The 12,000-nt window shown below is 47.7% G+C and overlaps 1 protein-coding gene across 1 annotated transcript in view; it reads left to right on the top strand.

The window, feature by feature from the left end:
* Window positions 1-12,000, top strand: part of LOC119394339 (E3 ubiquitin-protein ligase TTC3) — a 167,003-nt gene that overhangs the window by 16,035 nt on the left and 138,968 nt on the right. The window contains exons 3-7 of the mRNA XM_049416060.1: window positions 210-237; window positions 332-464; window positions 5,116-5,206; window positions 6,010-6,152; window positions 9,835-9,905. Of these exons, the coding sequence (XP_049272017.1) occupies window positions 210-237; window positions 332-464; window positions 5,116-5,206; window positions 6,010-6,152; window positions 9,835-9,905 (466 nt within the window). The remainder of the gene's footprint in view (window positions 1-209; window positions 238-331; window positions 465-5,115; window positions 5,207-6,009; window positions 6,153-9,834; window positions 9,906-12,000) is intronic.

The following is a 12,000-nucleotide window of genomic DNA, read 5'->3' as shown; positions in this document are numbered from 1 at the left end:
AATTATTCCAGAAAGAAGGGGAGTTTAAGGGCTCATTTCCGTTTGTTAGACAATCTTAATAAAACGTTGGTTTTTGTTAGAGTTGTCTAACAAATAAAAACGAGCCTTTAAACTCCTGTTCTTTCGTTCATATTTATCTGAGAAATGATGAGTGAATGTTCTGCACCGTTCATAAACCACTTGCGCCTGACCGCTTTGTTTGTCCGCAGGATGCCAAAAGCCGGCTATTTACATTAGGTGAGTGCCGAGCACGTTTCCTTCTCCTTTTTTTGCCCTTCCAAACGAGTCGTTTCCATGCCGAGTTATGTGGGGGGCACCATTCTCAATCCAGGAACTCCCGATGACGGAAACAGTCACCTTGTCCGGGTAGCCTGTCTTGGCCCCTACCTTTTCGGTTCGACGTTCTTCAGCAAGGATTGCGAAATATGGGCCAGGAGTTCAGGAATATACTACCACCCATCAAAGTCAGTGTTTGCATTTTTCTCTCTTCTGCTGTATCTGAGAGGCTTTGAGTGCAGCTTGCGGAACCTGAACCTTGTAATTCCTAATTGCGAATCATTGCGTATGCTTCACTGTTTGTGCCACTGTCAGCAAAGGTCAATTCCATTTTGTTTATCCTTGGAGGGTTCAAATGTTTCCGTCAAATGTGCAGAATTAACTTTATTGTTGCAAATTCAAAATCTGCAGGGTGACCTATTTCAAGAAAAATATTTTTATTCATGAATTATTAAAAATGGTAAATTACGTAAGGTTCATTTCTGGCCTATGTTGACGTGCCGGCCTTGGAATAGAAACACAAGGTCCATGGTGCAAGGAAACATTTCTTGCATCACAGCAGGGTAAGAGCACTCGCTGGGGAAGAAAAGAAGAGTTCGAAAATTGGCACATTTTTTAAACATCCCTGTGGCACCACTAATGAACAATATTGACCTTTGGGGACTTTCACCGCTCCATATGTTTACATCATTCGAACTCAAAAGGTTAAAGGCATGATTGCACAGAGCGATACACGCTTTGCACTCTATGCCAAACCTGGAGGATGGGGGCCCTTTGAGCTCGTACACACTTAAGCTTGGCTAGGCATGTGGGATGTTTGTCACTAGCTTCACAGCTGTTATTGTGTGCACACTTCTAGCAAAAGCGTAGTGGAGGGACTGTGTACAGATCAGTGAAACCGCGAGAACCTATAAGAACCACTGATGGTAGGGCAAGTTGGTGATTTATGATCTTGTTATACTGCGTGGACAAAAACAGGGACAGTGAAAAGACAGAGGCAAGCGCAGGCTATCAACTGAAGGTTTGTTATGAGCAGATCATATATATACATGGCGATAATGGAAAGAGTGAAGAAAATGCAAACCAAGCAAGTTATTGGCGATAAACAGAAAATCTTGCACAAGTTGACGAGGCAATCAAGATTGCAGTGCAACCCCAATTATACGACTTTGAGGGGACCACACAGAACCGTCGTATAATCCGCGCGACGTATAATCGGAAAACTGTGAATATGGGCAGTGACGCGCTCTGTCTTGCCCAAAATAACGGGTACAGACTGCTGGAATAAGCCTGCAGAACAATCTTGCACTTCTCTAAGAAAGGTAGATTACAGTATTTAAAAATGACAGCAAAGCATTTAACTGCAGGAGGTGTGAGCAAATCTTTATTCTCAACTTTAATGAGTATCACGCGCCTGCATTTAAAATAAAACTGTAACTGCATTGGCTACAGCCTCCCGTCAGAAGAGTCTGATACAGTGTCGTATCACCATCACGTAATGGTGACCGAGTACATTTTGTTGCAAGTTCGAGTAGGATGCTTTTGTGTGCAGCTAATCTGTACGCGTCGCATTTGTTCCCTTGTGAAGTGCGATTGGTGAAGTGCCACTGTTATTATGAACGCTCATATCAAGAAAAGTTATTTTGCATGCTGAAGATAGCTGTGTCGCGTCCCTTTGCATGCTCGAGGCCTGTGATTGCGAGTGTGGCCAAATAAAGGGAGATCTTCAGCTGCATGATGACCAGGGAAAGCTTCCACTGGCCAAAAACGTGAAAATACAGTAAAACCTCGCTAATTCGAACTCGGATAATTGGAAATTTCGGTTAATTCGAAGAACTTCCGCAGTCCCGTGTTTTTCAATGCAAATTTTACCGGATTATTTGAACAGCCCGCGGGGTTTCATCCGGATAATTCGTAATTCCCGCCGGCAGCAACGGACGTGAAACAGCCTTCCGGCGACGCTTATCTTGGAGGTCATAGTAGTTGGAGTACCGGAAATGGGTTAAAATGAGTTTTCCGTTTCGTGTTTTCCACGTTCGCGTTTTCCCGTTTTTCACGCATTCCGTTTCGCGTTTCTCACGTAGCTCGCGTGCTTGGACCATTCGCCGTCTTGCATTAGTCTTGTTTACTTCGCCGCCTACGCCTGCATTTGCCGCGTGCGAAGTCCTGACCGCTTGTTGGACTCACGATGCCGAAGTACAAGACGCTGACGCTGCGGGAGAAGGTGTCCTTAATCGAGGAGGCTGAGAAGTCGACGTGCACTAAGACCCAACTCGCCGAAAAGCACAAGATGCCCTTGTCGACGCTCTCGACCATCTTGAAGAACAAAGAAAAGTTGCTCGAGGCATATGGGAAAACGCATTCGTCAAAGCGATCAAGGATTCGCTTCCCAACGTACCCGGACGTTGAGGTCGCTTTGATGAAGTGGCTGCAGCACGCAAACGCAGCTCATCTTCCCGTGAACGGCACCATCCTTCGGGAGAAGGCCGATGACCTGGCACTGCGCCTTGGCCACGAAGGCTTTAAGTGCAGTAATGGTTGGTTCGCCCGGTTTAAAGAGCGAAATAACCTTACATACTTGAGCGTGTGCGGGGAAAGCGGTAGCGCCGACACGATTGTCGTTGACGACTGGCAGATGCGTACGCTGGCACCGCTGCTTCAGGAGTTTGGAGAGGACGACGTCTACAACTTGGATGAGGCAGCCTTGTTCTACAAGATGCTTCCCACGAAAACATTTGCTGCCAAGGACACCACTGTCTCGGGGAGAAAGCAGCCCAAGGAGAGAATATCCATTTTGTTCGGCGCGAACATGTCCGGGAACGACAAGCTTCCACTGCTCGTAATCGGCCGAGCGGGTAAGCCTAGGTGCTTTAAGAACGCGCGCCTTCCTCCGAGAGATGTCGTCATGTACAGACACAACAAGAAGGCCTGGATGACGGCGGCGATATTCGAGGAATACGTGCGGTTCCTTGACCGGAAGTTTGCCGCCAAAGGGCGGAAAGTGCTTTTTGTTATCGATAATTGCCCGGCCCACGGGGACATCAGAAACCTGGAAGCCGTCAAGATCGTCTTCCTCCCTGCGAATACTACGGCCATATCGCAGCCGATGGACCAAGGGGTGATCCTGCAAACGAGGAAGCTTTACCGCCACCACCTGTTGAAGCGGGTTCTGCTTTGCTACGACAGTGGAAAGCAATATCACATCGATCTGCTTGGTGCGATCTGTTTAATTGCCTTTGCCTGGAAGGAGTTGGAGTCAAAGGTGATCAGGCGCTGTTTTGAACATGCCGGGTTCCGCAAACAAGGTGGCGAAGATCTTGATGAAGATTGCAGCTCGTCCGGCCTAGACGACGAGGGAGACTCGATGTGCGCCCGGATCACCGACTCCGGCGACGGCGAGGGACTAGGCTTCGTGGAGTATTCCAGTGTTGAGGCGGGGGTCCAAACACCGTACGCTGATGTACTCGAGGACGTTGTCGACACTGGGCTAGACGGCGATGATGGTGACGATAACGAGCCCGCCCGCGCGCCCGCTTTGGCCTCAGTTGTCGATTCCGTGAACACCTTCCGCAGCTTTGTCGAGTGCAGCGGTGGTGACAGTGAAATGCTGAGTATTGTGAGCAGGTTTGAGAACATGGCACTTGGGGCGGTGAACTACCGCAATAAGCAGTCCAATATCACCGATTATTTCCAATAACCTTTTTCTCGCAAAGAAAATAAATGTGATTTCATCTTGTAGCGCTTGTTTGCTTTTTTTCCTTCATTTCGGTTAATTTGAAAATCCGCTTAATTCGAAGAATTTTCGCGGTCCGGCGGCCTTCGAATTATCGAGGTTTTACTGTATCCAGATCTCGGAGATGATGTTGTCGACTAGCTGAAGCTACTCGAGCTTGTTTAGATAACGGCCCTGGTGTACGCCTGCGATCAAGGCGTGTTTAGAAATGATCTTGAAGCCAGGAAAACTGGATCACAGAAGGAAATGAACTGCCAGGAGAATAAGTGTGCCATTCTGAGAAGGTGTACTGTACCTTTCTCACTCTTTCTTTTTTTATTCGTCAGCCTAGGGGCACCCAAGTTTTTCTTTAGCGCTCGCAAATATTTGGTGGGAGTTGGATTAGAGTAAAAAGGGTGATTTTTTTTTTTTCTCGGGTGGTGTTGGAGAGTCGTCGTACGATGCGGGGTCGGCATAAAATTTCAATGCGTTATCGAGGTTCTTAATACATTTTTATAAGGGGTTTTGCCGGGACGAAACCGATTTGTCGTAAAATGCGGCTCGTCGCGAAGCCGGGGGTCGCATAATCGAGGTTCCACTGTACTCACTGGTGCCTCTCGTGCGTGCCGTTTGCCAAGAAATTAAGCTCTTTGTCTCGGAGAGCAATCAGTAGTTTACTGGCTTGACTGATTACTGGCTCGATGATCGCACCAGACAAATTATCGAAGCAGAGAAAGTAGCATGGGAACCGGACACGTGCGTCACTAAACCGTCCATTGCTCTTTTGGACAAAGAGCTCCATTTTCTGACAAATGTCATGCACGGGAGATATCAGTGAGAAATCTCAATTGCCTTGTGCGCTTCTTCAAGATTTTTTGTTTATCGCCACTAACTTGCTTGGTTTGTATTTTTTCGCTCTTTCTCTATGTTTTCATCATATAGTATATATATTATCCGTTAATAATAAACCTTCAGTTGACAGACTGCGCTTTTCTCTATATTTTCATCATCCCTGTTTTTGTCCGAATATTATATCAATACCACTGATGCAGGCTTGTCTTTACATGTTTCCTCCTCAACACTGCTCAGCCGGTTCTGAAGTGTATGTTTTTTTTTGTTTTTTTCAGGCTCGTGGATAGTAACATCAGTGCTGAAATTCGTGAAGCAATCCTGGTCCTCGACACGTTGGCATACCATGTGTCATTTGTCCTTGTCATCGTAAGTAACTCTCGAGTCTTGGATGTGGCAGTCATTGCAGCAAGCTCATGAGCTGTGGGTTCTGAGAAAAATGTTAAATTTCTTAACAGTCTGTGTCTGTAGCCAGTAAAATTACAATGCTGTGACATCAAGGGCAGTCGTGTGTGTGCTTACTACGAAAGGCAAATGACAATCTCGGTTACAGTGGCAGACCAATGCTTCAGCATCTCTAAAACGTGTATATTAGTGACAGCATTGCTTTACCAATCGACAAATGAAGGTAATGTGGCTACAATGGGACTATCAAGTACAGTCTGAATTACACTTGTCTAAAGGGGTCAGTTGGCCACAGCCTCTGTTTTTTGTCTGTGCGTATGCGCATAAAATTATGCAGAGGCCAACGCTGTAATGATACTAGACATAGTCGTGCTTTAATTAAAGCATGAACTGAAGCTTGTAGCTAAGCCAGTGTCCACAGTTGCGTGCTCAACTGCGCTGGAGAAGTGTGATTCAAACTGTATTGCCCAAAGATGTAGCAGCTCCTCAGGATAACACTGTCATGAGTACTCTATGATGCTTGGTGGTTAAAGACAAATATGTGTGGTAAATTATGTGTGGCTGTGATTTACATGATCTTCAGTACAAGGTTTACAGTGTGAAAAATGGGACACGAAATGCGCAAAAGACATAGATGGGTGTTGTCTAAGCTGGCTGGCCTGGTACCGAAGATAGTGTAGCAATTAGCACGCGAGCGAATCCTTTGGCGATGTACATTGTGTATTGCTGGCTACTTGAATGCTTGCTTTGCTGCTTGTTTCCACCAGTGCAATCTGCATGAGTATGGGCCTGCCACGACGATACACATGGCTGAAAAGCACAGGGGATTTCTCACGGACTTTGACAAGGAGACAATTTACTCCAGCGTTCGGACAATGGTGGAATCGTCGGACTTCTTTCGGCTATTTCGGTGAGCTAGACTTGGCACCATTTGTCCTGCCTTCTTGAACCCCTCTGATAAGATTTTTATGGGGAGGGGTGGGGAGTGTGAGCCAGGAAATCATAGAGTTGAGAAACATGGAAAATTTGAAAAGAAAATTTAAGTACAGTCGAACCCGGGTATATCGAACTCGCCATAAAACGTTTATTAGATCGATATATGGCATAATTCGATATAGGCCCGCTATAGGATTTTGACACAAAGGCACATAACAATGAGAAAAGTACTTTATTAATATGGTGGCTTACTTGCGTGCCCCTTTGGAACAATATAGTCCTGGATTTTCTTCTGTGTCAACGACTTCGCTGCCTGCGACAGCACGCACGCCTCCACGTTGTCCAACGAGTCGGAGCAGCTGAGGGCGCAACCTACCACATTCACGCAATAGCGCCGGACCAACGCAAGTGCACTAATCACTTCGGAGGATGTAGGCAATGGGCCATCGTCAATTTCCTTATTGCTGTCGCTTTGGCTCGTGGTCGGCACGACGTCTGCAGCGTAGTCCTCATCTTGTAGCTCACCCATGATGGCGACATCATCGTCCGCACTGACGAACTCGTCGAATGTCGATCCGTCGATAGCTCCCGGGAACTCTGCCAGCTCGCTCCAAACTTCGGCGGAAACACCTGTGGTGTCTTCAGTGCTGTCATCGGAATTTGGGGTGTCATCACCAGGCATGCGGAAGCCGGCATGCCTAAAGCAGTTCTGGATCGTCTCCTTCGTGACATCTGCCCACGATCTACTCAACATAGAAAGAGCTCCGAGCAAGTCGATCTTAAGGTCCCTGCCGACACGAAGGTTCTGCAGCAGCCTTTCCACCAGGCGCTTCCGATAGCCGGCTTTCAGTGCGCATATAACGCCTTGATCCAGTGGTTGCAGTACAGACGTAGTGTTTGGGGGCAAAAAACGCAGCTCGATGTTGCTGAAGGTCGTACTGCAGTGGTGCGATGAACAATTGTCCACGAGCAGGCACACCTTGCGATTTTCGCCTACCAAATCATCATTCCACGACGACAGCCACCTGCCGAAAAGCTCCCCGGTCATCCACGCTTTTAGTTTACTCGGTAGGTAACTGGAAGCGACAGCGCATTTCGAAAACACCGCGGTGCCGTGCTTTTCCCGATAACCAGAGGTCGAAGCTTTTTCGATCCGTCTAAATTAGCTGCCAATAGCACGGACACACGAGCTTTGTTTGCCTTGCCGCCGCAAGTCTTGTCGCCACGACACGCAAGTGTCTTGTTTGGCAACATTTGCCAAAATAGAGCGGTTTCATCCGCATTGAAGATGTCTTGGGCTTGATATCTTGCTGCGATATCTCGCCAGTTTTCCTCGAGCCATTTGTCTACGCTGTCCAGGTCCGCCGCTCTGCTTTCACCTGTAACAGCTTTGCCAACGATGTCGTGCCGTTCTTTGAACTGTTGGAGCCAGCCTGAACCGCCTTGGAAATCGTTCCTGCCAAGCAGGAAAGCAAGGTCCTTGGCTTTCTGCTCGATCATAGGGCCGGACACCGGGATGTTTCACGACCGAACGTCCACAAACCATTTGTAAACGGCTGCTTCAACATCTTCGTACACAGCAGTGCGCACACGTCGGGCGCCACGGGCACCTGGCCTTTTGTCCGACTTGGCCCTGATGTCTGCCTTGTTCTTCAGGGTAGTACTCAAGGTGCTCCTTGGAATTTTGTACGCGGCGGCGACGTTGGACTTCTTTTCACCGCGCTCGACCCTCTTTATGATTTCGAGTTTCGCGGCGAATGGCAAATTCTGCCTCTTTGCACAAGCCATGACGACAGCGTGCCAGTAAAGTTCACAGAGCACCAACAGGCAACACCACCAGCACGGACCACGCTGAATGAGGACTCGAGGAAAACGGGCAGCAGCAGGCACACTAGCATAAAGAAAGAAAAAATGGCGCTCACTTCTACCACCTCCGTGCCTCGGAGAAGGCACGACGGCCTCTGATTGGCTGTAAGTGCTGTGAGCGGGCCAGGATCATTTCTTGCAGGGGGGTGTTCGCCTGTGCACAACCGTGTCTAAACCACTTTTTCTAGGGTGGCGCCGGCAGTTTTCCCCGCCACCGCGAGGGAAAGCCAACTTGCTGGGGCACATTTGAGGCACATGGAGTTTGATATATCGGTTGTCGTTGCTATTTTCGTTCGATGTAACAGTAACTTTTGCTATATATTCTCAATGTAAATGTACCGTGTTTAGAAATTGTTCGATATACGGGATAATTTGATATAAACGGGTTCGATATAGTCGGGCTCGACTGTAGTGGTAAACTGTACATAATTTTATTTCAGTGCTTAGGTGGCACTTATACTTTTTTTTGTTATTTTATAATTTCTCCCAATGATTGGGAATGCCGCACAACCACCTGTGGCTTTTGTTGAAAGTTTGCTTTCTTGTGCCTTCACTGTGGCTTTCGAAATGTTCATGTGCGGGTTAACCCACCTGCATGCGTGTGCACACCATATGATTCGTGTTTTTCGCTTGCTCTGGTGGAAAATTCCGCCTGTTTTAAAAGCACAAAACTGTGCAGAAAGCTTTGCCAGGCTTGCATGAACAGTGCACATGCAAAGCACTCACAGTGCAGGGAAGAAAAAATAGTCTGCATACACAGTCGGACAGTAATCTTTTTATTCAAAGCAAAGGCTGCACCTGACATTTTTGTGGTCATTTTTCTGAATGCAGAAATTATATGTGCGTTTACACAAGAGGCTGACTTGTCATGTAAATGCATAGCATTCTGTTACTATTATACATGACTGTGCCTCTTTTTCGATTCTCCGCTTGATGTTACACCTTGTAAGCTTTCCTTGCATATTGAGTAAACACCCTCAACACCCCCCCCCCTTTTTTTAGCACGAAAGTGTTTTATGCCGGGGTCCACCACGGCTCCGCTGACGCATTTCCGTCACGGATATGACGTTGTAAAATATAAAGACTAACATATGGCAAAGAAAAAAACTATAAGAAAAAGTTCCGTCACCGGGAGTCGAACTTACGACCTCTCGATCGCCAGCGCGCAGCGCGAAACGACTCCGCCACAGACGGCATGTTCTCTGTTATGCTAACGGCAAGCTATTTATGTACACCATTCGCCGGTGGCGGTACTCGGAGATCGGCGGTACAGCGTGTTTTTGTTATCACTAGCGAGATGGCGCGAAGTGCTTGAAGAGCGTGCTTTAAAAGTCGTCCCCCACGCGGAAGAAGCGCGCGCCTCGACAGGGCGTGGTCGCTCGTGCGGGTGCTTATCTCGTGATCGCGGTGGTTTTACGTCTTGCGCTCTGCCTGCAAGTTTCCGTTGAGAGCACGAAGGTCACCTCGCTCACTGCAGCGGGCGCTTTTGCGAAAGGAGCTCGCTGCTCACACAGAAACAAGTTACAACTGTGACAGTTCGCCCTCATCCTGTGTATGTTCGTTCAGCGCGTCCTTCCGGCTTGAGCAGCGCATTGTAAGTTTCGAGCGGCTTGCCGTTCTTCGCGTAACATTACAATTTGATGCTGTAGCATTCATTCGTTTGCGCTTTGGGCGAAAGAATGCACAACAAATGCTCAACTACGTCTGTGAAGACACGTTTCACTTTCGTGTTATGCCGATTCCTATGACAGAGGGATCAGCCATGTTTTTTTCTTTTTTTCCTTTAATAGGAAGAAGTTGACCGTTACGTCACTCCGGGAAGAGCAGATTCTGGGCTGTTTCATGATTGCCCTGAAAGTGTGTAAGTAATAATTTGTTACTACGTTGCCTTGCGTTTGACGATGACAATATGTCTGGATGTGATGCATGTTGTGGAGGGCTGCTCTCTTGATTTGAGCTCTGGCAATGGATGGACCATAGTGTGTACCCACTAGGACTAAATCTGACAAGTTTCTCGGTAACCTTAAATTTTCGCAAGCATAATGTTACTGATCTGTCCGTTGCGATGTCACCCCCCCCCCCCTTCCCTTTCTCTATCTCATTGAAAATGCTGGCATATCTGTGTAATTGGTTGAATCCTTTAGACCTAACGGTCAAGTTTTCAAACTAGCTTTCAAATGTTCACTTTGTGTTGCCTACTGTGCTCAAGCTGAAGGGATATTGCAATGCAAGTGAGCCTGGTAAAGAGGTTCGCTATAATTGTAGACCTTGTTGTAAGAAAAATACCGTATTTACTCGCATAATTTGCGCACTTTTTTTCGCGAATTTGGAGCTCCGAAAAGGGGGTGCGCAAATTACGCGGAGATTTCGCGAGCACATCTGAAATAACGCACAATATATAGTCCTAACACGCGCGATATAATACATTAAAGAAAATAAATTATAGCGCAAACGAAGGGTTTTTAAGAGAATTAGCACGTACTTTAACCAGCCAGATTCGGTCATGCGTGGTCTAGTCAGAATCACTGGTTGAGAAGTCCGACTGAGAATCATCGCCGCGGCCGCTGTCACCGCTTTCCCAAAGCGCGTCGTCCTTGGTTCCGTCGAGTGCGTTGAGGCGTCTTCTTGAAGGTCTTCGCGACAATGCTGGGAGTAACGAGGTGCCACGGCACGGCGATACCGGTGGGCCTAAGCTCTCGCACATATTTGAAAAGGTATTCTTCAACGGCAAGATACTTTCCATGCTTCGGTCCTTGGAACGGTCTCCTTCCCGGTCTTGTATTAAAAAGCGAACTCTTCTGCGGCACGGTTCCCGTTTCCTTAGGCAAATTCTATAACAGTGAGCTTGAATTTTGCCGAATAGTTATTGTAGCTCAGCGCAAGAGAACAGTGAAAACGCAACTGGCTGATCGCGAAACCTAAACTTCCGAAATCAACGAAGGCTGCGTCGCAGCGCGGACGCAGAGGAGGAGGGTCAGCGCGGGAAAATGTTGGCGCGACTGGCCCTCGCACGCCTCCGATGCAGAAAGTAGTCCGTGCCGTGTCGCGTGCATGCATTCTCACGGCGGGAGAAAGCTCGAACAGTTGCGACAACCGGTGAACAGATTAACGGTTGGTACGGTCTCGGCGGTTTCCAGAGAATAGAACGAAGTAATCGGAAGAAGGGACTTCGCACTCGCAGCCTGTCTTGTGTATGACTGCGCTCGCCTGCTCGGTGAGGGCCGCGGGGCGCGGCGGCGCGGCCGTCCAAAGTTCGCCCCGTGCGCGAGCGCAGGCGAGCTGGCTCGAGCGGGGCGGGGAGCGCAAAATATGCGAGTAAATATTTTTTTTTAGCAAAGCTGACTAAATATTAGGGGTGCGCAAATTATGCGAGGGCGCAAATTATGCGGGTAAATACGGTAGTTCTCAGCTGCACATTACCTGATCTTGACTAGAAGTGCTGATTAACCTTTCACCTTGCAACGCGTTTGTATATGCTGAAGAAATTGTGTGTTTCCTGAGAAGGCATGGTTCGTCACTGTTGTCTCTTGCATAATGTTTCCTAAAGAAGTTACTTTGTTTGTTCACTAACTGTGGAAAGGGAAGGGGTAGTGTGTTGGTTCGTTTAGCATACCTGCCAACCCTCCCGATTTCAGACCTATCTTCCCGATTGTATCGCGGCCATAAACCTCCCGATAAACTTCCTCATCCCAATTATGAAAAAAGAAGCTACAATAAAACAAAAACAGGTGATTGTAACAACACCAACTTCTTCATATAACACATCAAAGAAAAGGGAACGTCCGCGCAGCTCAAAAAGTTCGCTGGCCACTGCTGTTTCCTGTCGCACTCTTCTCCTTTCACCAGAAACACACAAACATACACACACCCCAGCCACTGACACTTGTGGGCACATCCTCCGTTTTATGGCCCAGTTCGGAAAGGGCACAGTAACAGTAGAGGCTAAAATGCTTCTA

Source organism: Rhipicephalus sanguineus, chromosome 5, assembly GCF_013339695.2.
Source record: "Rhipicephalus sanguineus isolate Rsan-2018 chromosome 5, BIME_Rsan_1.4, whole genome shotgun sequence".
Lineage (NCBI taxonomy): Eukaryota > Metazoa > Arthropoda > Arachnida > Ixodida > Ixodidae > Rhipicephalus > Rhipicephalus sanguineus.
Note: the sequence above shows the minus strand (reverse complement) of the source record. Positions and strands in the feature narration are given on the sequence as shown.